Here is a 26,924-nt window from a genome sequence, read left to right on the forward strand (position 1 = left end):
GCCAACAAACCAAGGCCCACGGAGGCTAAAGTAACTTGTCCAAAGTCACATAAGTGGCAGAGATAGAAAAGAAATTAAACTCAGCCAGTCAGACTAGAAAATGTGAATGCTCAATCATAGCAGTGCACATGAAATGCTTCACTGCTGGCCTAAGTGGCCTCTATAATCTAAGAAATGCAGTTTACCACATGGCAGAAGGATTTAGTGCTACAAGACAGCTAGCGGGACATTCTCTGAAATGCTGCATCATGATGCAGATGGAAACAGGTTCATGAGCTAAAATAACCAGTGGTCATACTGCTAGTGAGAAGCAGGCTCCAAGTGCCCGGGCCTTCCTCCTACAGAGCCATGCTATTTCATGCAATAATGTCTTTACAAGCAGTTACTGCATTACATCACATGAATCCATTTGAGTTTGTTTTTTTTTTTTCCTTTCCTCTGGTTTTATGACTTGACAAATTATTTTTCTAACAGAAGCCCTCTATTTTCACATTTTAGTGTAGACTGCTGCTTTGTAGCCCAGCTCATCATAGAGAAGAGTAACCAGAAAACACTTGGTTTAGCAAAGTAGAGGGACACAGGAAGGTAGGGCCAAGACAGTCAGCACAGTTCGAATTGCAGAGAAATCTGCACCTCATACTGTGACATACAGCCTGCCACAGGCCTTACACCACAAATGTTCACATCCTTCCAACCCTCAGCTGTTCTTAACATAGAATTTTCAGTGGACTTAGCTCCAGGTTTGTGATTGAAGTCTTATGTTGCACATCTACACTCACAGATAGACTGGACCTAAAGAAGCCAGGATTAGCATTGAACTTGCTACCTAAGGCCAGTGAAGCCATGGAAATGAGATGGTCGTTGGTCCCATTGCTCTCTCATTGCCATACCCAACTACAAATGCTGTCAACTCTTACCTCAGCTCCTTACAGCAAGCATTTCAGGTGATATAGAGATGCCTATGACACTACAGGACTAAAAGTAATTAAATAATAAGAAAACCAAAGTAGAATAGAGATGGGGAAATCCTATGAAGCCAAAAGTGGGTTTAGTAAGCAGCAAGCCTGTCGTTAAAACTAAAGAAACTGCTGAAAATGTGCACCCCCATCATATAGCAACTGAAGACAGGAAGAAATAACGCTTCAATAATCAGTGTCCTACTAGAAACAAACTCAAGAAACTGCTGAAAATGTGCATCCCCATCACATTATAGCAACTGAAGACAGGAAGAAATAACGCTTCAATAATCAGTGTCCTACTAGAAACAAACTCAAGAAACTGCTGAAAATGTGCATCCCCATCACATTATAGCAACTGAAGACAGGAAGAAATAACGCTTCAATAATCAGTGTCCTACTAGAAACAAACTCAAGGTCTTAGGAGATACAATGCCTCTCTGTGACTACGACTGTTCCTCTAATCCTGGGCAGTGGAGGCATCTCCTCTCTTGTCCCTTGGTGGAAACTCAGAAAGGTGCCTTGATTTTTGTTAGGTCACTTCAGTTCCACAGTCACATTAAATTTCACACAAAGTCTGAACCCATTTAGATCATTCTCAACATAAATTTGAATGGTCCCCAAAATCCATTTAATATAAGGCACATGTCTAAAATAGTCCAGAGTGTCATTCTGAATCACTTCTGTACTTTTGTACCCAATGCCAAAGCCTCCCAGCTGGGCTCAGGTACCTGGGTCTGTGTTTTTTCTAACCCTGAAGCCATGAGGGATTTTATTTGTAGAACATGCTGGGAGCATGGACTGGATGAGTAGTGCTTCCCTCACTTGAATCTGCCTGCAGGTCACTGGCATCCTCCAGTAACTGTAGGCTTTTATGTCATCAGTCCAGCATGGGCTCATAGTCTAATTACTGACTCTTAAAACACACACTGAGGGGCTGGAGAGATGGCTCAGCGGGTGGGAACACTGGTTGTTCTTGTAGAAGACCCGGGTTCAAATCCCAGCACCTGCATGGCAGCTAACAACTGTCCATAACGCCAGTTCCAGGGGATCTGATGGCTTCTTCTGTCTTCTGTGGGCATTGCACGACACGGGTGCACTTACCTACATGCAGGCTATGCACTCATACACATGGAGTGAAGATAATAAATAAAATATTAAACACACACACACACACACACACACACACACACACACACACACTGAGTAGCAAGGATATCCTACATGCTTGGGAATCTGAAATCCTCCGAAGGCAGAGAACTCTTGACGTTTGAGAGAAGCCGGGTCAGGATTGCATTTTGGAAAGACCTTTGGCAACAGTATGTAGAGAGCTTGGAAGGCAAAGAAAGGCAGAGAAGAGAAACTTTGAGATGTAGCTGATTTTCTCAGCAGCACTCTCACGTGAAAATCAGCTTTAAGTCTCTCAAGGGTGCTAGGGGTGTGGCTCAATGGTATTGATCTTGCCTAGCATTCCTGGGGACCAGAGTTGAGTTCCAGCACTGCGTGTAAAAACGTCTCTCAGGACTTTTTCTTATAACTTTCCTCCATGGAGACTGATGAGATGTAACCAAACATATTTATAAACACTAGTAGTTCATTAATCACTCCAGAGCATTACAGAATCACAAATTTAGCATTTGCTTTCTAGTGAGAACCTGGAGTTCACCCATCCCCCTGTTACAGAGAGACTGTTATATTTGGCCCTCATTTGCAGAAGGGTGAAAAGAATGAAGACCATGCAACTCAGCAAGCAAATAGCAGTAGACAGAGAACTGTAGCAATTTGCTGAAGTCTGGTGGGCAGGGGGAAGGCAAATGTGGAAGGGTAGTCCCAGAGGAGAGTCAAATTCAATTTGATACGTGAGGTTGGGAGCCTAATCTTGGTCATGATTAGGAGCTGGCATGGAGGCCACCACCAAGGGCTCACAATTCAGATCCCTGGTCAAAGACAAACAGGACCCAAAGTACCTCAATCGCAAGTCACAGAATGGCACACTGGGATACTTTAGGTATAGCCTACCTTAAACTGCTTTCAGGAACCATCCAAATTTGTGTTGAGAATGATCTAAATGGGTTCAGACTTTGTGTGCAATTTAAAGTGAATGTTGGACTATAGTGACCTGAAAAGTTAGGGCACCTGTCTGAGTTTCCACCATGGGACGAGAAAAGCCGCCTCCACTGTGCAGGATTAGAGGAACAGCGGGAGCCACAGAGAGGCTTTTATGATTACACTCTGTGAGTCCTCCAGCTTCATATGCTTAGGGGGGAAGACATGGGAAAAAGGCATTGTACCAATAGTGTTTATATCTGAATACAAAGATTAGGGAACTTTCATTTTCCTCTTGGCGCTCTTTAAATTTTTGCTTTTTTCTCCAATTAGTTTGTATTATTTCATAATCTAAAGTAATACATGAAAATTTTATGTATATTTTATTGCATTTTTATGTATTTCATATAATAGATCTTAATCAAATTTAGACCCCCTCCCTTATCTTCACTCCCCCCCCACTGGATTTCATACATTATGTCATATATGTTAAGGCCTATCCAGTCAAGCATTTGCACCCTGACATCCCTCGGTGCAAGTTCATCCACTGGAATCTAGTCAGCCTATCTAAAGTCACTCCCTGAACTCTCCCTTACCCCACAGTAATCAATAGTTCCTTGGCTAAGGTTGGAGCCTGCTGTCCATTTCCCCAATTCTATGCTGGGTTTTTAGCTGACTGAGTCAGCTTGGGTTTTGTGCATGCTGTCACTATTGCTTCAAGTTCATATGAGCGCATTCCCAGAGGCTTGAAAGCCTCTGTTTCCTTATGTTCATGTTCCAACCCTGGCTCTTACAATCTTTTTGCCCACTCTTCTGCAATGATCCCTGAGCCATGGGTGGGTGAGGTTTAATATAGGAGTCCTGTCCAGAGAAACACTCTGCCGTCTCTTGTTTTCTACACCTTGGCAGTTGTGGCCTTCTGTGTGCATCGCACTCTGTTGTATAAGGAAGCTTCATTGCTGAGAGTTGAGGGGTGTATTAGTATTCTCTCTGCCCCCTGTTCCGCTATGTTCCATGAACCTTAGGTGTAGAGGTTCCACTGTAGATGTCTCACTTAGGGCTGGGCATCTCTCAGACATATATTCTCTGTGTGTGATCAGTTGTGGAACTTTGTAATAGCCTCCCTCTGTTGTAAAAAGAAGATTCTTTGATGAGTGATGTTTGATATACTTGTCTATAAATATAAGGATCCATATTTAGCATATAGCAAAAAATTTCATTTGTCTAGGGATATGACAGAGATGGGTTTTTTCTAGGATCTATCAACTCTCCAGCCATGTGTATTTGGCTATATTTACAGTGCCACCTGTAAGTTCCTCCTATTGAGTGGGCTTATTTAAGTTCAATTAGATAGCTGTTGATTACCCCCTAGATAAAAGTGCCACTACTGCACCGGTGGAGGTAATTTGCTGTGACAGTCATTGTGGTTATTAGACTTTATAGCTGGCTTGGACCACTAATTGATTTTCTCCCTTAGCAGCTTGCATAGTATCCTCTAGAACTGTGAGAGCTAGTCTTCAGGAAGAAGGCTTTCAGGTCAGTTCCAGCTCCATTGCTCCAAGTCCTGTGACTGAAGTATGTCCTGTCTTCAGTAATAAGGTCTTACCTTGAAGTCTGGGTTTTTTCGGGAGTCTCTTGGACTACCTTGACCAACAACTCGAAGGAAGTTATTCCTGTATGGCACTGTGTTTCTTGTTACGTAGCCTTCTGGTATACACACTCACTCATGTTCATTGTATGTATATTTTTCAGGGGGTTGGTTGAAGACATAAAAATTTTTAATGGAAATTGGTCCTCAAACAAGTTTTATCTACTAGTGATTGACCAAATGGTTTTAGCTATTCAGAAGTTGGTTTGACAAGCTGTGCTAACAGTATATTGATTAGGAAACACAATTTTTAAAAAACTAACTAGGAGCCATGAGGTGGCTCAGTGGGTAAGGGTGATTGCCACTAAACCTGATGACCTGACTCTGACCCCCTGAACTCACATGGGGAAGGACAGACGTGGTTCCTACAAGCTGTCCTCTAACCTCCATACATGTGTGCACATGTGTGCACACGCGCACGCGTGCGCGCACACACACACACACAAATACAATAAAATAATTAAATTAACATCGGATTTCCTAGATCACATCTATTTCAAGGAAACCATGTTATATATAGGGCATTAAAGTTATTTTAATCAATTTTTAAGAGAAATAATACTGTATTTTAAGTTTTAGATGTTTGGTTTATAGCAGTTCATTTCAAAAAAGTCACATTAGCTTTATGATTTTAGTAACAGAAATAGTTTAGAGGTGTAGAAAAGCCTTTGATGAAAAGTTAAGATTGAACAAATTTTCAACTATACTCTTGAAACTTTCGCCACACTACTAGGAACCAGTTTTAGTTTTGCTTAAAGATATATCTTTGAGCCAAGAGTGTTGGTGTACCCCATTAATCCCAGCTGAGACAAGAGGATCCATAATTCAAAATCCACCTAAGCAAGATGTCATCCAAGAAAACAAAATAATATGGACATTTTTTTAAAAATCTATATCCCTACATTAAATTAAATATGCTATGGATTTTATTTTTTTACTTTTTTAATTTATTTTTTTATTTTATGTGTATGTGTGTATTGCCTACATGTAGGTAAGTGCACACATGTCATGCAATGCCTGTGGAGGTCAGAAGAGCCTGTCAGATCCCCTGGGACTGGAGTCACGGACAGTTGTTACCTGTCATGTGGGTGCTGGGATTCGAATCCAGGTCTTCTGCAAGAACAACCAGTGTTCTTAACCTCTGAGCCATCTCTCCAGCCCCGTGGTTTTTATTTTTATTCAAGCTAATTCTTATACAATTCATGGAACCCTGATTTACTTTATACATTATCAACTGTGATTAAAGTTGCATCAAAAGATGTTAAAACATTAACTTTTTCATTATGAAAGATGTTTGGTCCATTGTAAACAGTAGTGCAAAAGGAGAAAAATGCTAACATTTCTAATAGTTTATTACCCCACTGATTAAATAAAAAGTTTCAGCCCTTTACATTCTGTTAATTCATATTGGAAACAACAGTCTTGAAAAATCCAGTTAGAAACTTCTAAAACACTCATCTTAGGCTAGCAACACAAATCAAATTAGATGTCTGTGATTTCATCAAGACTAATTCTTGCTTTGTGTTTAGGAACATAAATGTTCAGGATCATTGTTATACATTCAAAGTAGATCTCATAAATACACACATTTGCTGAGTTTCATTTCCCAGAATAGCTTTTTAAAAAGTAACTTTAAAAGTCCTTCAATCCTCAAAATGATCACTACTTCCATGCAAAATATTTTAGAAGAAATAGATGCTGTGATGGTTAGTTTTAATTGTCAACTTGCTACAACTTAGAATTACCAAAGAAGAGAGTTTCAACTGAAGAATTATCTAGATCATGTTCCATGGGTGTATCTGTGGGGGATTGTCGTGGTTGTTAACTGACCCTGCCCACTGTGGGTGACACCCTTCCTAGGCTGGGCTCTGAACTGGATAAGAGTGAAGAAAGCCAGCAGAGCAAGCAAACAAGCAGGCCCGGTGCATTTCTTTCTGTCCGCTCTTGACTTACCTTCAGGGATGGACTGCAACCTGGAATCGTACACAGAGCAAACCTTTTCCTGCTTGTACTTGCTTTTTGTCTGGGTGTTTGTCACGGCGACAGAAATGAAACAAGAGCAGATGCCAGTCACATGGGGTTGTGGGAAGACCAGAGCAGGCCTGATGGGAAGAGTTGCTCCCTTGGGAGGGGGGATGTTAAAGGTGGGTTAGAAAAGATGTTTAAAGGGGGAGATTAAATATAAAGTGAGAAAATCATGCTCTACATGGAGCACAGCGTTCTCACCAAGTGAAGGGCCGCCCGGGCCTCTGCTTAGCCTCCCTTTGGCAGGACTGTGCCACTCTGCCTGCTCCATGGACTGTGCCATCTTTGCTCAGGACATCCCTGTTTTCTTCTTGTTCACCTTTGCTATTTCCTTGAAAACAATTCTTCCTACTTCCCACCTATTCCTTCCTACAATTCTGCCCGTCAGAATTGTAGCTCTATGCCAAGGCTCTTCCTGAAGACTTTCTTGGTGTTATATGAAAGTTCCATGCCATTTTACAATGCATAGGGCTTTTTCAGTTTTATGAAAAATTTCAAAAGTAGAAAGACTAGTACTTGCCTTTCAACAGCTATCAAGATTTGATCACATTGAGGCCGAAGCAGAAAGACTGTCATGAATTTGAGGCCAGCCAAGGCTACTTAGAGTTCTAGGGCACCTGGCTTACAGAGTAAATACCAGCAGAAAGCCCACATTTACTTTATCTTTTCTCCCATTTTCTTTGCTAAACTATTTTTAATTAATTAACTCCTTTTTATTTTATGTGTATAAGTGTTTTGCCTACCTGTATGTAAGTAGACCCATGTCATGCAATGTCCATGGAGACCAGGTGTTGGATCCCCCTGGAACTAGAATTAAGGACAGTTGTTAGCTGCCATGTAGGCGCTGGAAACAGAACTCGGTTCTTCAGCAAGAGCAGCCAGTGTCCTTAACCTCTGAGCCAGCTTTCCAGCTCCTCTTTGATAAACCACTTTGAAAGAAATTTCAGACATCGTATTATTTTTGCCCCATGTACTCCAGAATGCATCTGAGAAAATAAACACATTGCCCTCCACAGTCCTGTCCTGTGGTCATACCCACGAAAATTAAGTATCTTTTAAAAAAATATTTATTATTTTTATTTTATGTGTAAGAGCCTGAGTTAAGAGCCAGGGCTCTTAACTGCTGAGCCACCTCTCCAGCCCCCAAATTAAGTCTCTTTTAGCCTTTTCAACTGCTTGTTTCATAAATTAGGCATTTGACTTTAAAATGCCACTTTGTGGCCACCATGCTTGACTCAAAATCCAAACAAGATGCAAACATTACATTTTATCTCCACCTTCTATGTCTTTTTAACCTAAAGCATGCCTATCCTTGCTCTCGTGCCACGACTTTGACTTCCTGCAGAAAGCAGGTCAGTTATCCTATAGAATGTTCCACTTTCTGGATTTATCTGCTTCCTTCCTTGTGGTGTCTTTGAACGTCTTTCTCTGTTCTTTCCTTTTCCTTTTGTTCTCAACTGGCCACTTAAGACACTTGATGTGCTCTCCTGCTTTTTGTCTCAATCACATACCTTGTATGATAATGTCAGCAGCTTAAAAGATGTAACCAAGTCTCGCCCCACTTTGTGCCTTCCTTAGACTAACACACTGTATGTGCTCAGAAACCACTGTTCAATTGCATTTTCCAGAAAGGGTTTTGAGGCCTCTTGGAACCAAAACGTGAGCTAGAATGTGTTCTGAATCTAAAGAAATTTACACTAGGGATTAGGTTTCCAGAGAAATCTTCTTAATAATGTAGGTCACTCTTCATTTGCACTGAAAGAATTCCACCCTGACTTAAAGTGGCACATTCTCATAGCTGAACAGTCTTAGAATTTGGAGCATCATAAAACACTTAAATGAAATTTCCAAGTCCCGGGTACTCTTTCTGGGTCTGTATAGAAGTGATCTTAGAAGTCAGCTAGGTGGTACTTACAACATAAAAACTAGGTCACCAATCATTTTTCTCATCAGAAGAACTGAATTTTCTTAGTAGTTCGGAAACCAAATGGCTGACTATAAAAGCACCATCACGTGTCTGCTTTGTTGATAAGTAACTGCAATCTGAGCTTTAATAACTAGAAGGGAGTGGAAGAGACTTCAAAAGGTTGCATGATAAATGTTTTTGACAATGTGTCAGTTGAACATTAAACAGGATCTTTGTAAATCCTCTCATTCTAAGTGGTTTAAATGGAAACTTTCAAACTTCTTCCCTCATAAGTATGGGCTCCAGATATCCCAGAATCCTAAGGTTAAAAAAAGAAAAACCCTTTCCTGGCATAGATGATTTCCATGCCCTGTGTGAATGTTAGGGAGATGGGAAACAAGCTTACCTAAGGCTCTCTTAGACCTTCCCATCCTGATGTTTTCTCTTTCTTCATTGTCTAAGGATATCCCATCACTATACTGAAACAGCTTCCTTTATAACCTCATAGAGCCATATGTGCAAGATTATAGAAATGCTAATGAATATTAAGTACAGAAATAATAATCTTCCCCTAGCTCTGTTCTCTAGATCATCCCATAATGAGGATACAACTTGTCCTCAAATGGATAAAATGACCTCTAGAGCTAGATCTACCATGAAGTATGTGCATGTATGCATGCATACATTTGTGTATACATGTGCTCCTGTGTGCCTGCATGTGTGTGTTTAGTGTTTCAAGAGAAGGCATGTAAAACCACAGAAGTTTCCTGTCCCTGTCTGTATTAGCTTCCTAAGGCTAACATGGCAAAGAACCAAAAGCTGTGCAGCCTAAAACAAGAGAACTGTTGCCTCACATGGCTGGAGGCCTGGAGACTGAGATGGAGGTGTGTGGGCTGACTTCCTCTGGAGGCTTCCAAGAAGAATCCTTCCTTGCCTTCCTTAGCTTCTGCTGCTGCCTAGATGTTCTTATTGTTCTGTCATCACATGGCCAGCCTCTTTCCTATGTGTCTTCTCCATCATATCAGATTAGAGGCCTACTCTAAGTCCAGCACCATGACATGGTGGTTACACACTGTGATCCCAGAACTCAGGAGGACAGGTTAGGAGAATCATGAGTTTGAGCCCAGCCTGGCTTATATAGCACGACCTGGTTTTGCCTCAGATTTTTTGATTGTTGTTTTTGGTTGGTTCCCCTTTAAAAAGCATACTCTGCTCTAGTATTGCCTCATCTAATTCTATCTACAAGGACCCCATTTCCACATGAAATTACCATCACAGTTTCTGGGATGGATATCTTTTCCAGAGAAGATATCATTCTGTTTTGGCACCACACTTTGATAAAGAACCGTTGTCATTATTGTTACTGTTGAATCTGTGACACTAAAACTGAGTTTTTCTCTTATATCTATACATTCTAATTGATTAGATTAAAGGTTAAATCTCTGAAAATCAAACCCAGGGTGTTTTGGATCACTGGTATTTGCAGGAAAGAGACATTAACATGGGCAAGACAGCATTCCCACAGGTCACACTGGGGAAGGTGGAGCAGGAGGTGGAGGCAGGAGAGACTATGCACTCAGGCAGCATGATTCCCTCCTCTGGTCAAGTCCATCTGGGGCCGTTCCTGCTCCCCCTCTGTAAGACTGCAGTTGTGACAAGCCTTGAGCAACTTGTAGAAATCTTAGCTGCTTCAAATTATTATCTGAACACAGTAAGACAGACAGCTAGTCAGGAGGAAATTTTCCCTGGGTGTAAAAAGTGACAGACTTGAGTCATGTGTTCCTGGTATGCAGAGTATGTAGAGTCCTGGGTCTAGGGAAAGTCTTGAATGGTGTGCGCAAACAAGGACCTAGATAGGAGTTACTTAAATAGAAGTTAAAGAAAACTGGCCAACTGTGGAAGAGTAAGGGCTGAGAGAGAAGGGACTCATCATGGATGGCTGTGAGATTCTGACCCAGGTACTTGAAAAATAGTCCGTGTCATTGGGAGAGTTGGAAGTGAAACTGGTTGAGAGAAAAAGATATATGAGCTTGTTCTTGAACTTGATAAATTTGAGGTGATGATGGGGCCACTGTGTACATGTAAAGAAGACACTTGGAGCAGTCAAATTAGGGGGCATGCTGAGACAGTATTTGTGGAGATGAGTGTTAGGGACCCACAGCAGGCAAGCCCTAGTTAACACTGCCCGTCATGCAGGGAAACCCCCATGTTATGGTGTGTGTTTCAACTCAGATTTCTGAAATTGAAACGCAAAGGAGAGGGCACAGAGAGTAGGAGAGAAGACCTTTATTTGGAAAATAGCCACAGCTGAGAGAAAAGGAGAGGCAGCAGCACAAGTGGGAAGAAGACCATCCCGATTTGTGGTGTCAAAGGAAAGGCTGTGTGGAAGGACAGGGATCCAACAGCGTCCGGTACAACAGAGAGATACAGGAAAAGAAAGAATGGGGAAAGGCACGGGATTGGCAAGAGAAAGACTGTGGCTGACCTTGTAAAGAAAAAGCTTCATTAAGTATTGGAATCAAGACAGGTTGCAGAGGAGGAAATTAGCAGATGGTAGGAGTCTATGAGGAAAGGAGTGAACACATTTAAGAACTGTGGCTACCCAAAACAAAAACTAAGATGTGTAGAGAATAGAGTATTGGGGTTTACTCATTGCCCACCCAAACAGTATATGAAAGACACAGGCTCCTCTCAGGAGGGCACCAGAGAAGACAGGCCTGCCAGTGAGCACATGGAGGGAACTCAGCCATAAAAGAGATCAGCGGCTGGGACTGAACCTTGGAATTTGGATAAAAGATCCTGACACCTGTGTTATCTTAAAACCAGATGAGATCCGACTGTTAACATGAAGGAGCAGAGTTGACATGAGGAAGCCAGGAGGCTAAATCTAAAAACACAGTCTACAGACTAAGAGGAAATGTAGTTTTAAGCGGACAGAGGATTCAAAATTTTCAGTGGGAACACCCAACTTTTATTTTAGCTTAATCCCTACCACCACCGTGTGTGTGTGTGTGTGTGTGTGTGTGTGTCCTCACGCTCATATGGTGTGCACATGAGAGGTGTAGAAGTCATAGAACAACCTCAGATATGTCAGTCCTTGTCTTCCGCCTTGTTTGAGGTAGGGTCTCTTTCTTGCTTGTCACTACGTCCTGGCTGACCCAGGAGCTTCCAGGAATTCTCCTGTCTCATCCCCTGAGAGGAGTGCTGAAATTACAGACGTGCTACCATGCCTGACTTTATGTGAATTCTGCAGATTCAAAGTCAGGACCTCATACTTTACCCAAGGAGCCATCTCCTGAGCCATCTCCCAAACCCTACCCAACCAAGCGTTCTAAAGTAAAGGCAACTTGATCTTTATATAATTGATTCGTATTACCACAACAAACCTACTATCGCTTAACAGTTTACCAAGCATCTCAGAGATCACTCTATCCTTATGAAGCTCAGTCTAAAGCAAAGGAAAGGTCAGATGAATTCACAGTAAAGACGTACAGAAATCTTAAGGGGATGTAAAGACTTCATGAGAAATGTGAGTTTTCTCAAGTCTAGTTATGAAATGTTTTATGGAAAAAATTAACCTTCAGTTAAATGAGATTTGGGATTAAATATGTGCATGGTCAGCATTGTAAGGAAATTTAAATTTAAATAAATGGCTAATGGGTCCAGCCCCTTTCCCTGGGCTTGTGCAAAAAAGTGCTAGTCTGTGAGGATTTTTTAACAGTTTACACTCTTGCAAAGACTGGGCTCAGGTGTGTATGGTTATCATACTAGTCAGATGAAGAAACTCCCGTTCTCCTAAAAAATCCTAGCTGTGCTTCTTGAACTTGATGGTCGATTTCTACCACCCAAGATAAGAATTTGTTCACAAATGAAGCTGCCTGAAAGTAGGGGGTGCGGATGTGCTTTGAATTCCTGGGTAGAAATAGACTGGCTAAGAGACGTGAGGACTGTCTGTCCGATGGTCTTCTGTGTGACTTGGGAACACTAATGAGAAGCATTAGGGGATCCAGCATCCTTAGATCATCAAAGCCATGGAATAACATGATTTCTTTTCCTGGAACCTCTGTAAAGACCAGGAAACATTAACTTTTTTTAAAGTGCATTTTTTAAGACTTTTAAAGGAAATCCTTTAGGAATTTTAAAGGTCTGAAAATAAATGTGAGAGAGGAAAAAAATGAAATTTTTCTTATTCTTTAGAGAAAGTATTCCTCTTATTTTTTATATTGCTCACAATATATTTGCCTTTTATATTGAATCAGTAGCCTAGTAAGTTCATACTCAAATGCGGTTCTCACAGGTTTATTGTAACACTAAGATTTTCACCTGAAAGCAAATTTGCCTATGTGAAAAGTAGCATGTGTTTGGGGCTAAAGTCCCCAAGAGCTTCTTTTCTTCATACCAATATCACAAGATAGACTGAATTATGAAAGGATTTTTCAAAAAGTGATTTCTTGGAATGCAAGGCTGTGGGGAAACTGAAAGCCTGAATGTAAGCCATCAAGGGGGAAAATGATACTTGTGTGCTATGGACACGTCAGTGGCCCCTCCAGGAACTCTAGTTTGCTGCAGATTTGCAGTGCGAGCTGTCTTTCCATTACTATAGAGTCACCCATAAAATGTTTTTAATGGTTTATTTACTAATCCTAGATAGCTATGCAGGAAGGAATCACTTGAGAAGAAATCTGAGTGGATTTCATACTTTTGTTTATAAACTTGGACTATTTAAAAATAATAATAAAACAGGAGCTGTGGCCTCATCAATAGCCAGTGAGACCCCCAGTAAGTGTCACACCCGCCCCTGTGTGCTCTTCGGTAGTGCCATCTGTGTGTGGTGGGCCTGGTCTTCTTGCTTTGTCCCAGTTGTGTAAGATCCGTTTTTGAAAAAGAAAAGTCTATAGATTATGACATGAAAACAGTGCAATTTTATGACTTTCTTTGTATTTATTTTATCTTAGCTCACAGCAGTACTAGAAAGAAAAATATTTACTATTTCTATGTCTATTTGCATGTCAAAGAAAACCTACTAATCAGAAATATCAGCACCATTTATAGCTGAATTAGAGTAGCGCTTCTTAACAAATGTGGGCATCATTAAAAAGGCAATTAAGGTTTAAATGAGAGTCACCCTCATTTCACCTTTATAATTAGGGTCTCTACACCAGTCGAAGATTAAGTGTCATTTATGTTTAATGGATTAACCAACAGAGGAAGATAGATTTATATCAAGACGTTATAATCATTTACAGATTTTTATAACAAATTTTTTAATTATCTTGTGTTCTAAATGAAAAATAGACAATTGCCATTAAAAACTAAACCCTGAATTTTACTGTATACAAATTTACCTCAATACAAACTCAGCAGACCTCCTGTTTCTAGTTATCTCCCTTGAACAGGGGAGAGGCCCGGCATGAAGTGTTCTGAGGTTGTGCCTCTGCAATGGCCGCACTGCTCCTGGAACGGCAGGCTTGGGAGAGGCTGGGAGAGACTGCCGATGATTTGGTATGGACCTGCAAGTGAATTTTTCCTAAGTTCACATAACTGAGTTTTATAAGTATGAGAAAGAAAAGCAGTCAAAATAGTATTTTCTGGTGTCAGCGTGGGGTACAGATATCCTGTGCTAGGAGCTGAGATAAATCTGCATGCTGGGGACAGCCAAGTGGAAAGGGGCAACAGAGTCACAGTTCTCAGGTAGTCACAGCCAAGGTCAGAAATCTCTAGAAAGACTCTGGCCACAGTACCATGGCAAGTCTGAAAGCCTCTGTCACATACCTTGTCCCTGGGAACATTTTATTTTTTTAGTCACCGCAACACAATGTTTCTCTCCTCTAATAAAGTTTTCCTTTATTAAATGACTTTCTAACTGCTTTGTGATTGAAGCGAACTATTGTTTCATTTATTCATTATTAAAAGATCTGCTATCACTTCCTGCTTGTTTAGTTAATTCAGAACTAAATGAAGAACTTTGATTCTTAATAAAACTATACCAGAGTCCTTGCTGTGTGGTTTACAAGACAGGGAGTAGCTCACTCTGAATTATGGTTACTACCTTTATGAAAACAGCATTGCCTGTTCTATCCCAACACCAGCTGCCCAACAGAGAAGCCCTAGAACTGTCACACATGAGCTCAAAGGGCAGATTAATCACCCTGTCCTTTCCTTACCCTGAAGAGCCCCCGTTAACATGTAAAGTTTTTTACACTTGACTTTGCTCTAATTATTTTCCTATTTTAAACAAAGACTCATCCTCTAAGCCTCTCCCTTACCACAGAGTGTAGTGTGCCCTTCATTGGCTTCGTAGAGCTTATTGTGTCATTTACGTTTTTTTCTTGCCTCTTTTGTTTCCCAGCACAAAGCACCCTGACAGTCAAGAACAGCAGTAACTCAACAGCAAACTGACCTGCCTGGTATTTAAAGGCAGATCTAATTGGGAGAAAAGAATTGTCTTCTCAGTAATGACACACATTAGCATAGCAGAGGAAGAGATGAGGAATAATATTGCAGAATAAAAATGTTCATTTTTTAAAAACATTTTTGACCTAATACTGGATACTCTGTTCTTTGATTTCTTGGGCTTTGCCTAGGAATAAACTAAAATCATGAGTGTGTGTGTGTGTGTGTGTGTGTGTATGTGAAATGTCACATCTGATGGTTTTTCAATAAAGAAACCACAACTTAAAAGAGAGTTCTCCAATTGTACTTACTGAGGAGCTGTGGTCATTTTCACATAGTCCTTATGTTAACTTCTGAGGTCCAAACCCAAATAACATAATGATTTTTTAAGAATATAAATCTAAGAACAGTTGCCAAGAGAAACTATCATTTTCTTTTCATGTAGCACACTTAAATAAGAAAGTGGAATATTTTTGGTTACTTTCCAATTTTTAACTGATTTTTAATAGATAATAAAAGCAATTCTAGACATAACTTTCTCTGATTAACCTTTTAAAAGATCGTGTTTTATGTTTTTTAAACTGTGAGCAAGTTTTAAGTACTACTGTTTTGAAAAGCAAATGTAATTTGAATTCTGTCTTGATAATATTGATAAAATACAGTACACCTCATAGTCTACTATGCACCATGTAGAATACTGAGACAGAATCGGCTCTGATTTTGCCTTCCTCTCCTCTTTGAAACTCTTCCATCTGACTTGCTTATGTTATCTCCCCTGCTGCCTCCCACTCCTCCAGATCCCCAGCAGCTCTCATGGCTTCTCTTCACCTCTGCCTGGCCTCAGAGTGCCCATCACAGAGCAGGTTTTAGAACCTTTCTCATTTTGCTCACTTCCCTAGAGAAGTATCCCATCTGCACCTCTGCCTGTGAAGCCCTCTGCCCTATGCTGACCCAGCTCTGCAGCATGCACTGCTAAGGTCTGCTAATCTACGTGTCAGCTCCAGGGGCTGTCACCATACCTAATACACCAGGGAGCTGTAAACACACATCTGGTCCTCTCAGTTCCAGAGGCTGAGACTTCTAAGATCAAGATGTCAGCAGAATTGGTATCTGGGAAGGGTGTGATGCCTGGCACACAGGTGGCATCTTCGACTGGCCTCTCCTCCTGGGCCTGATCCCAGTCAGCGTGTCACACAGCACACAAGGCTTCAGCCAGGCCAGTTAGCCAAGGCCTGTTATGTAACACCTGAGGAACTCAGGCTGCACTTGAAGCTGATACCATTGCTTTGGATGTTAGAATTTCCGTATATGAATTTGGGGAGGATATAAATATTGACATCAGAGCAACAGGTCCTCCTTGAAGTCCCAGCAGCTCTTTACAATCAGCAGGACAAAACCATACTGCCCCAACACGTCTGACTTGCTCTGTTCTCAATATCCCCAGGTCTCACTGTCAAAGCCTTGTGATAGCTGAGTCCCTTTTTTCTCCCAAGCCCCCAGTAATGATTCTACCTCCTGTGTCCACTGCACCCACTCAAGGCCTCCATGCAGTCGGCCTTCGATCTTGGAGCAGCCGTATTTTTTTAACCCCTTGATTTCACTGGGTACAATTAACTCCTCGTTGTTCAAGAGAAATACACAGTTAGGCGTGAGATACTGCTGCAGAGTGAGGAAGCAAATTGGTTTCTGGCTTTGGCATTTAGAGGGAACAAGTGTCCAGAGAAGTGAGACTGAGGAGAATAGCGAGGGTGGGGGTGGAGAGACAGAAGGACACAGGACAAATTGTGGGTACTCCCAGAGCCTGCTGATGAAGAGGAGGTAGGAGGCAGCCTCCAGGTAGGGAGCAGTTTTTTGTTTAGGACAAGGAAGATGCATGTCTATATTTTTCTGTGAAATAAAACTAAAAACACGTCTTTATTGTAAGAGAAACCAGACAGCATATTATTATAATAATAGGTGCTGGGCATGCACAGAGCTGACTATGGATAGAGAAGTTACAGTAAAGATATGAGAATATTCTGTATTTCAAAGCACATGCTAGCCTTTAGCTAAATGCAGCATACTAAGGACAGCCAGAGCTCTGAGGGTTGAAGGAAATGTCCTCAGTGAATAGGGTCCCAATGTTTATGAGTTCGTTCCTTTCCCAGACATGATTCAGGAGTCACTGTGTACCAGGCATTGAGCTAGCTGGCACTGGGCCTGCAGAGGTGACAGGAAAACCCAGAGCTAGGGTTGTTCTCAGCTTCACACTGATGTATACATTGATTCTCAATACTAGGTGGAGTCCAGAGGAGCCCACACTGAGCTCTGACCTGAGTCCTAGAGTAGGGTAGGTAGGGCAAAGAGGAGAGAAACTAGGCAGAGTGAGATAGCAGCTGCAGAACACAGATCAGAGGTTGAATTTGAAGTGAAACATGGACGCCAGCCCAGTGCCTTACTGCTGGCCATATGGATTTGAGCAAGCTACATGACCATATAGAGCTCCCACAGTCTCATCTCTAATGAAGGCAGTATAAGACATGCTGGAAAGGATTGTCCTGGAAGTTAAAAATAAAATGCACCCTTCTCAGGTTGTTACTGGTGGTATTGATACATCAGCACAGCACCCAAGCACACAGAGGCTTCTACCATGCCAGGTGTCCGAGGTCTTTGTATGCTTCAGTAAAGAGTTCAAGTTGTATTTCAGGGATGCTGGGGAATGGCTTCAGCATTTCAGTGGGGGGACAAGATCATTAGATTTAAGTTTCAGAAGATCACTGACAGCAATGTGAGCATGAATTAAAGAGCAAGAAAGATCAGGGGCGGAACAGTATGTGTGGACACTCCGCCTGACGCCATGATCAGTGCTCATCACAAGTACGTGCTTTGGAAAAGGTGCCATACCATCCTATTTATTGAGAGCTGTCAGAAGTACAGGATTGATGCATGATTGACTGGCATAGAAATAATTGTATTCTTCTCCTTGGAATTGGCAACAGTAACATGATTAGAATAATTTGAGATTTCCAAGCTTATTCTCAGACCTGGTGAGATTGTGGACTTATAATATTTAATATCAAACAGATTCCAATGCACATAAGCTCATTTTCAAATCATATTACTCTTTAAAAAAGAAGTTCTTAGCATTAGGTCTATCCATGGATGGACTTCAGACAGCCTCTAACAATCAAAAACATGTTTTTCCCCTTTGAGGGAGTGACCATATAGCTTTCATTAAATGCTCAAAGGGGTCTAAGATCCATCCCCAAAATTAAGAACTATTGTCCATGTTTATGTAGAAAAGACTGATCTTATGTTGAAATTTTTGTCTTAGTTTGTTTTTGTTTTGTTTTGTTTTTTAGCATAAAATCTTACCATATAGCCCAGGCTAACCTTAAACTCACGATTCTCCTGCTTCAGCCCCCTAAGTGTTACAATTACAAGCAAGTGCCATCATACATTGAAAGAATGTTTAATGGCCCCAAACTTCGACATTTTGTCTGAACCCCAGGGCTGACACTTGATAAGTGATAGGCATTTCAGATTCATGTCCTAGGCTGAGCTTCAGGGCTTCTCCTAGAACCTGCCCCAGCTCTGTAAATGCCAACTGCCGTCTTCCAACTATTCAGGCCAGACTCCTTGAAGTCCTCTTTTTTCTCATGCTCCACCTCCAGCCCCTCAGGGGCATCACCCTGTCTTCAGAAGGTATCTGGAATCCAGCATTTTGCTCAAGAACTGCTACTGACTTGGTGCAGTTCTCCATCACCCTTTCCCAGTAGACTAGACTGAGTAGCCCCGGACCTACCTCCCTGCTGTCACCTCACCCCTCTCCAGTCTGCAGCCAAAGCAATGCCTGCCCACAGCCTCCAGGAGCTTCCAGTCTGCCTCTGAGTGGTACCTAAACTCCTTCAGTGACCTGTGGCATGCCACATGGCCCAGTCGCCTCATTGTTTCTCCTCTGCTCCCTCTCCATAATGTCTTCTGTGGCTTCCCCCAAGTCTCTGCACACAGTATCCACAACTGGAAGGAAGGCTCTCCTACAGATATCTATGTGGCCTACACACTCCCCTGTGTGGGTCTTTGCTCATATAAGAATTCTTGGGCCATGTTTTACACTGTGACACTTCCCCATTATGTTCTACACTAACCCCATTATTGGGAAGCTGTATTTTTTTTTTCCTGCACTGAACAATGATATGTATTTATTTCACACTGTTTCAGGCTTTACAAGATGAACTGGAAAACCGCTCTAATCAGGTGCGATATGGAGAGAAAAAATTACAGCACAAAGAACTGGAGGCACAGGAGCAGGTAGGCCCCCTCCTCTTCGGCTCATTTGCTTACTCCCTTCTCTGCTTCAGGAGCTTATGTACTAGTATGTCAGCTAGGATCCTTTGGGTTCAAGGAGCAGAATACCCTGCTGGATTGTCATGAACAGGGGCATGTATGAACCCCACAGAACAAGACGTTGGCAGGTTCCTCTGGCTCTGGATCTGCATCTCTGGCATTCTGGTGACGCTACCTCCTTTCTGGCTTAATTCTCAGGATGGTTTCAGCAGTGCCACACATCCCACCCATATCTGCACTATCCACAAGCAGAAGGTGATCCATTTCTAGACTCTTCTGAGGAGTAAAGAAATCTTTTTAGATGTGTTCCCTGCTTCTTTCCTATCTTGTTCTCTCAGCAGGGCACATGCCCAGCCTGCCCAAACCTGGACAGGAGACTGAGAGTTCCAGAGCTAGCCTAGACCAGTCAGAATCACCCACTGGTGACAGAGGTAGGCGAGGAAGGAGAAACAGCAAAGAGGAGGAGAAATGGCTGTCGGGTAGGCAGCCAACAATACCTGCTATGGCACAATTCAGAAACAATTGGACATATATTCTGATTTCTCTTCACACTGTATAAATCTTTTGCCTTGTACAATAAATGAACATTATTTACTTAACAGACATAAATCATATTTTCTTTTGAATTCCATTCTGTTGATAAAATAAGCTGTCTATGACAGTAGCTAATGACCTATTTTGTTTTCAAATGACAAGCTTATTTTCACCCAACTTTAGTTTTAATGAATTATACTAACTGTAATTTTGACAATTTAAAGTAAAAAAATTAGCAATGAACCAACAGAAAACATGAGTGTAAATGAACTCTTGGATAAACACACTGTCCTCAGCCATTGGATATAGCCTTGCAGACCACCTCCGCGTTACAGTGAGCACGCCATAGATCGAGCCCACCAGAAGCCTTGCTAAAAATGCTTCAGCCGTTACAGTAACACTCAGAACAAGAAAGTTAGAATAAGTTGTTTTGACTTTTAAAAACCATAAACATTTGGTATGGCTAACAGGGAAGTTTTTCATCTCAAAAGGATCTCATGGAGGGGAATTATACAAAATGGAAAATGTCAGCACCTGGTAGATACTGCGTACTAATAGTTGCTGAATTATGCAGTTTCACATATTCTCTCACACTTTATAGCATGCCTTTTCAATCTTTTAACAGACTCATCAACCAAAAGCTTTTTCATTTTAATTAAGTTCAGTTTATCTGTTTTGCCCTTAAGAATATTTTTAGTACCAAGTGATAGAATATTTTGCCTAGTACTGTGGTGCAGATTTTCTACTTTTTTCCTAAAAGTTTTACAGCTTTATGATTTACACTTAAGTATGTGATCTATAAAGATGTAAGAAAAAATAAATGTACTGCATTGATGTGACTTCCTTTAGCTTCTTCCCACTCCCTTATTCCCTGTATAATATACTTCACATATATAGTACAATTATTTTCATAAATACACATGTATGCATTTATATATTATATAGTGTTCATGTCACACAGTTAATAAGATAACAGAATAGAAATACTTAGGTGAGAAAACAGACACACTTTCCAAATATCTACAAGGTGATAGACGCTGTGCTAGTATTACAAATGGTTCATTGACTCCTTCTGATGGTCATAGCAAGTCAGTATGACCATTACAGACAGCACACTAAAACTCAAAGTGGTCATATAAGACCACACTTCATATGTAGCAAAGGTGTATTGGACACAAATTCATCTGAATTCCAAACTTTTGTTCCTATCATGACAATTTTGAGGTTCATTTCCAGTTAATATTGGAGAGAGAAAGGAAAGAAGGGGGAGGGAGGGAAGGAGGGAGGGAGGGAGGGAAGGAAGGGGAGGGAGAGAGAGAAAGAGAAAGAAAAAGAAAGAAAGGGTAAAGAAGAACGAAGCCGGGGTGATAAGGAAAGTAAGCTTACTAAGGATGGCAAGAAAGCAAACATGGTCTTCTAGAGGCTGTTGATCTTCCTTGAGCAGAGAAAAGCAAGGGACAAAGATAACAAATGCAGCAGATTTGGCCACAGATGAAAAAGCATCCTTAGATGGAGTGTGATGCTGTGCAGGTCCATGCAGTGTGGGTCTAATTGCCATTGAAGGTCACCTTAGTACCATCATCTATGGAGAACTCTTATAACTGAAAGAATAAAAGACAAGCTCCCTGGAGGACTGCAGCTTTTCCATTTTGTGGCAAAATATGACTTAAGGTAAAACTTTGTTGATACCACTTAAATTCATGGCAAAACTTCACACAGAAAATTCTATAATATATTGAGAGTTGGGAAATTAAGAAATCCCAAATGAACAATAGGGAAGGATTCAGGAACTACTTCAGTCTTTTTTTTTTTAATTGACTTCTCTTTGATCATCAAAGTTGCTTTCATGTTTGTAGTGACAATAGCTTTTCAAAATATTTCTTACACTAATTCCTGATATATTCTACTAGGCTACAGTTTACCAAAGAAATATCAGGAAATGCCCATGGATAAAGTTGAATGTTGCAAAGTCTTTGCAACCATGAGGTACTAGGTTCTTTCCACAGGGTCCTAAGATGTAGCTAGAACAACAAAATAAAGGCAGTTATTTCAACAAAAGCAGCAGCAAGTAATAGGCAGTTAATAAATAAATAATATTTGCCTGTCTTTAATTTAACTTAATGTTTTATCTAAATTTGACTCACGTTCCCCCTTTTGTTTATGACTAGCCAGGAGTAATCATGGCCATTTCTCAGGGTCTGATTTGTATGGACTTAGGATCTCTGAATGCTGATGTTCTATTAGGACTTCTTTATTCATTCGCCAAAACAACCACAGTAGCAGCTCCACGTCAGCCATCAAACAACTGCAGTGCCATAAAACAGCCACTTAGAACTTTCTTCTCTTTCTTTTCAACCAAATATTATCCTGATGCTAGTTGCATGAAGAATCAAAATTGAAACTGGCAGACTTAGAAAGGACAATTTTCTAGGCTGCTTTTTATAACTTGCTTTCTTTAAATAAGTTTAAACTATTTCTGGTTTTCATTTTTTTAAAAATTCCTGTTTTGATTTTACAAAAACAAAAAAATGAATGAGGCATTTTAAAAGTCATGTTTTTAATTAAAAACAAAAGGCTGTTTCTCATCAGGTCTTGATGGGTAGTATCCTTGCTACCCACCACTTGCCTTGGTGCCATCAGCTCTTCTCTGTGCCTTGACCAGTCAGCAAGTTGAGTCCGTAGGCAAGTCCCTTCATCAGTGGGCCAGAGGAAGCACTGGCCTTTGTGTGCAGATTCGAGAGAAACAGAAGGAGAAAATGCTAGTTTCCTATGTTAATCTTTTTTAAAATATTTTATTTTATGTGTATGAGTGTATTGAATGCATGTGGGTAGGTGCACCTATGCCATGCAGTGCCCGAGGAGGTCGAAAGAGGCTGTCAGATCCCCCTAGAACTGGAGTTACGGATGGTTGTTAGCCACCATGTGGGTGCTGGGAACCAAACCCGGGTCCTCTACAAGAGCAGCCAGTGCTCTTACCCTCTGAGCCATCTCTCCAGCCCCTAATCTTGATCCTTCCTGAAATTCCCAAATAGTAACTATGGTCACCATTATATTTGACCGTACCAAGAGTTAATAATTTCTAATTCCAGATAAGATCTGAGCAAGAATCCCGTAACTACAGGAAAGGATGAGAGATCAGAGCTCTGACCAAACTTCCTCCTTATGCAAGGAAATTAAAGCCCTTGGGAAGGGTACAACTTCTTTCGTGTATGGCACTGTAGTGGCTAACCCAGGGTAGGCTTGTGTGTGCTCTGTTCCTTCCCTGGGTGTTCTTTTCCATCATGTGAAACACTGCATAAAATAGATAGATACCATCTATCACTTGGATTCAGGTGTAAATCAGACTATCACAGGTAATATTAAAATTCACCCTTGGGACCAAATAATGTTTCATGATTCACAAGAACAATAGGTAATTTGGTCTGATGAATTATACAGAGGAGAAGAATCTACATTTTTACCAGGCAGTTTTAGGACTATATAAAGCATATGTTTATAACAACTTCACTAAACAGTGTCAGATTCTAGCCTAAGATAATGTGGGTGCTAATATACATCTATTAAGTCCTCTGCTTCCTAGGTGATCTAAATGTTTGAAAATATGATTAGCTATCATACAGATTTAATTGACTTTGTCAGTGGCTAAAGAAAGTGCACTTATTAAAGAGTTCAGTAAGCCTGTGGGCTCTGCTGCTACACTGTTGACTTCTTCCTCTTTCCTATTTGATTACGTCAGTCACTTAGTTCCCCCAGAAAGAATATTTTAAATAAAAATTTAAAACCAATACTTCAGAGATCTCCTAATAAATAGCCTATGGTTGTGTGCTTTTCACAGGACAGGAGAGTTACTTTTTTACTCAACATTTTATACTTTTTTTCTCCCACTAGAGCCTCACACTTGCTAAGCAAATGATCTGCCATTAAGCCATATTCCAAATCCCATTTTTAACTTTTGACAGGCTCCTAAAATTGTGATGTGTCTAAGCATTAAAAACCTGGATTGTAAGGCACAAATATCCCATAAGTTGTTTTAAAATCTACAGTTCCTAAAAGCCAGTCACACCTCACAGTTCTGTCACAGCTTTGTAGCCCCAACCTCATGATGAAGGCCTAAATGCACTGACCAATGTAGGAGAGGGTCTGATGACGAGGGTCATTCTCAGTGATCACTGTGTATTTAAGGTCTGAGGGTGGAGCAGCGGTGGTTCCAGAAACTCCACTAAGACTTAGGGGCAGGTAAGGGAAGACTCTTCATGAACTGGTGTCATGCAGTGTGAAAGCACTGGTGGTTCTAATTCTGCCCTCCTCACTACTAGTCATGGCTCTTAGTTGAGCCCCTGAACCCCTCTGGATATCAGATTCCTAATCAGTAAAATGGTAATAATAATACCTTCCCACAGGGCTCTTGGGAACATCAAAACAAGATAACAATGTAAAAATACTTCAAACACTATAAAACATGCAGCTGCAGTGTGTGTTATTAGTTATTCATAGCAGGGAAGGGGGCCTCTGAGCTGGGCATTGAGTTAACAGAGGAAAGACATTCCAGTTAGGGAACAGAATGCAAAGAGTCATGTAGCAGAGCCACTCTGAAGTGGTCAGGGACTATTAAGTAATATCTTGGCCAGAGGGCAGCATCAGTAAAGAGGAAAACAAGCCCAGAAAAATGGTCTCATTCATTTTGTCCATTAAAAAAAAAAGAAGAAGGAAAGAAAACTGCTTTGTTATTGAGCATCTCCTCCTTACTAAGCACTGTGGTATGTGTTAAGGCAGTTGGTGTCCAGTCTTGGATGCAATGCTAAAAACGTCAATCACTGTTGGACAATGGTAGCAACTGGAGATCTCTTGTGACTAGAGAGTGCTAGGGGTCTATTTTATACCTTACAAAGATGAATCAGCAATAGTACATAAGACCCATTCACTGGAATTCCCATTACAGGATAAACACGGAAGGCTAGAACTGGATGTTGTGAAAGAAAGGAGCAGAAACAAAGATGCACTACAAGGAAAAGTTCCCAACACACATGTGGAAGAGTGAAAAAAGAAAGGAGTGTGCCAAAAAACAGAGTTTTTCTTTGTTTTGATTGGTAAGCTGGTGCCTAGTGGTCAGCACTGCAGTTATTTCTTGGATGTGACATCTGAGATGCTAGCATGACAGTCACATAGAGACATAAAGACCTGAACAGAAAACTCCAGAAAAGAGCCCTAGGATGGTGAGCACCATCTCATTGAGACTGCAGCAGGATATGCCAAGGAGTAGATGAGGGTAGGAGGCCCTGAGCAGGCAGGACCAACTCAAGGGACCAGGAAAGTAGGGGCAGATACAGAGGAATCATAAGGAATGGATATAGGAGGATAAAAGCAGAGCCAAGAGAGTTGAATGGCAGGAACATGAGAGAAAGTTTCCCAGCAGACTTTGTAGGATGAGGACTCTCGCCTTCATAGCATCCACCAGGAGTTGCTGAGTTGAACTGTTCTGAGAAATCTTTGCTGTCCCTGCTGCATCCTCCAGAGGGCCGAACCACCGCCTTCCTCTTGGCTTGTCATCTGCTTTTGTGGCTTTTCCTCCTAAATAGTAATCGAAGTGTCTTTTTCTGGGCATATATTTATTTAGGCTTTTGTGAAGATAATGCTTCAGCTATTCTTTTAAAATTTTCATCTGAGGAGGTCATTTCATTTGGCAAGATCATTCATTGCTTCCTGTGGTCCCTTTGTGGCCCTCAGCTTTTCCCCAGAATTATAGCAACCAAAAGGGTTGGTAGGTAGCTAGGGAAAACTAAAAGAGAGATGCCAGTACCCTCCCCACACAGGCCCCCTTTTTTCTCTAAAACAGGGAAGAATTTTCTTTTAAATCTCCCTTATAAGATGCTCTCGGGGACCAGCGAGATAGATCAGAGTGTAAAAGTATTTGTTGGGCAAGCCTGATGACCTGAGCTCAATCCCTGGAACCCACAGTAGAAGGAGAGAACTGACATCCCAGAGTTGTTCTGTGACTTCTACGTACCCACCATGGCATACATATATACATCATACACACAACAATAATAATAATAGCAAATAAATTTAATATTTTTAAAATTTCCTTCTCAGGCTGGAGAGATTGCTCAGTGCTCAAGAACACTGGCTGTTCTTGCAGAGGACCTGGCTTCAATTTCCAGTACCTACATGGCAGCTAACAACCGTCCCTAACTCCAGTTCCAGGGGATCCAACACCGTCTTCTGTCCTCCTCTGACATTGCATGACACAGGTGTACTCAGATACATGTAGGCAAAACACTCACACACATAAAATAAAAATTTATTTTGACCTCTGAAGGTCAAAGCAGAAAAGGCATCAAAATAGTCCTTTATTTTCTCCACAGATAAACTGAACGTCATGTTTTTTCCTCCCTAGGTTCCTGGTTTTAAGAGTAAAATCTGGGCCTTTTAGAGTTAAGAGATTTCAGGTAACAACACATCTCAGTGGTGCCTTACTTCCTGCTCCAACTCCTAGCATCGTTCTTCCCATGGAGTCTGCTTCCCTCCCACAATACTCAGTGATCTGCCAGGGAATAACATGGATAGAGGAGAACCAAGATCAATGCATTCAAAGCTTTCATTTTATAGCATTGCTTATCTTTAAACCACCCGAGTCATCATCAAGAGTAACCATCAAATCCATGGAGTCATGGACATCCTTAAAGATGATGATGCTGTGAAGACAGAAAATCAATTAAGCAATAATCGTGACAAGTGTTAAAAGGAAGAATTGGTCTTCTACAGATTTCCAGGCCTTTAATTTCCATTTTCCATAATGGATTTTAAAACCTCCCAGTCTGGCCCGATGTGGGCTAACTCATCTGTAGTGAAACCTATTTAAAAGTACTAACAACTCAAAACTATGTTTTATCCCACAGCACATTATGAAAACAGGAATAATAATTACAACAGAAATACAATTCAAAGACTTGTATTGACTTTTCATGTTTAATGGTTATTATTCTGGCTTGTTTTAAGCAATTTTAATAACCACAGTTTATTTACAAAATTCAAACTGATTCTTTTGTTCCTGTGCCAGCAAAATACATTTGTTCTCAGACAGCTGGCATGA

The 26,924-nt window shown here is 41.0% G+C and overlaps 1 protein-coding gene across 14 annotated transcripts in view; it reads left to right on the plus strand.

The window, feature by feature from the left end:
• The window catches only part of Cep112 (centrosomal protein 112), a 576,146-nt gene that overhangs the window by 507,480 nt on the left and 41,742 nt on the right, over window positions 1-26,924 (plus strand). For all 14 annotated transcript variants that reach the window (XR_003851118.1, XM_029568391.1, XM_029568396.1 and 11 more), the window contains one exon: window positions 19,175-19,264. Coding sequence is in view for 13 of the 14 variants with exons in the window: in XM_029568391.1 (XP_029424251.1) it covers window positions 19,175-19,264 (90 nt within the window). In the remaining variant the exon portion in view is untranslated. The remainder of the gene's footprint in view (window positions 1-19,174; window positions 19,265-26,924) is intronic.

This window comes from Nannospalax galili, unplaced genomic scaffold, assembly GCF_000622305.1.
Source record: "Nannospalax galili isolate Female #2095 unplaced genomic scaffold, S.galili_v1.0 scaffold781, whole genome shotgun sequence".
NCBI lineage: Eukaryota > Metazoa > Chordata > Mammalia > Rodentia > Spalacidae > Nannospalax > Nannospalax galili.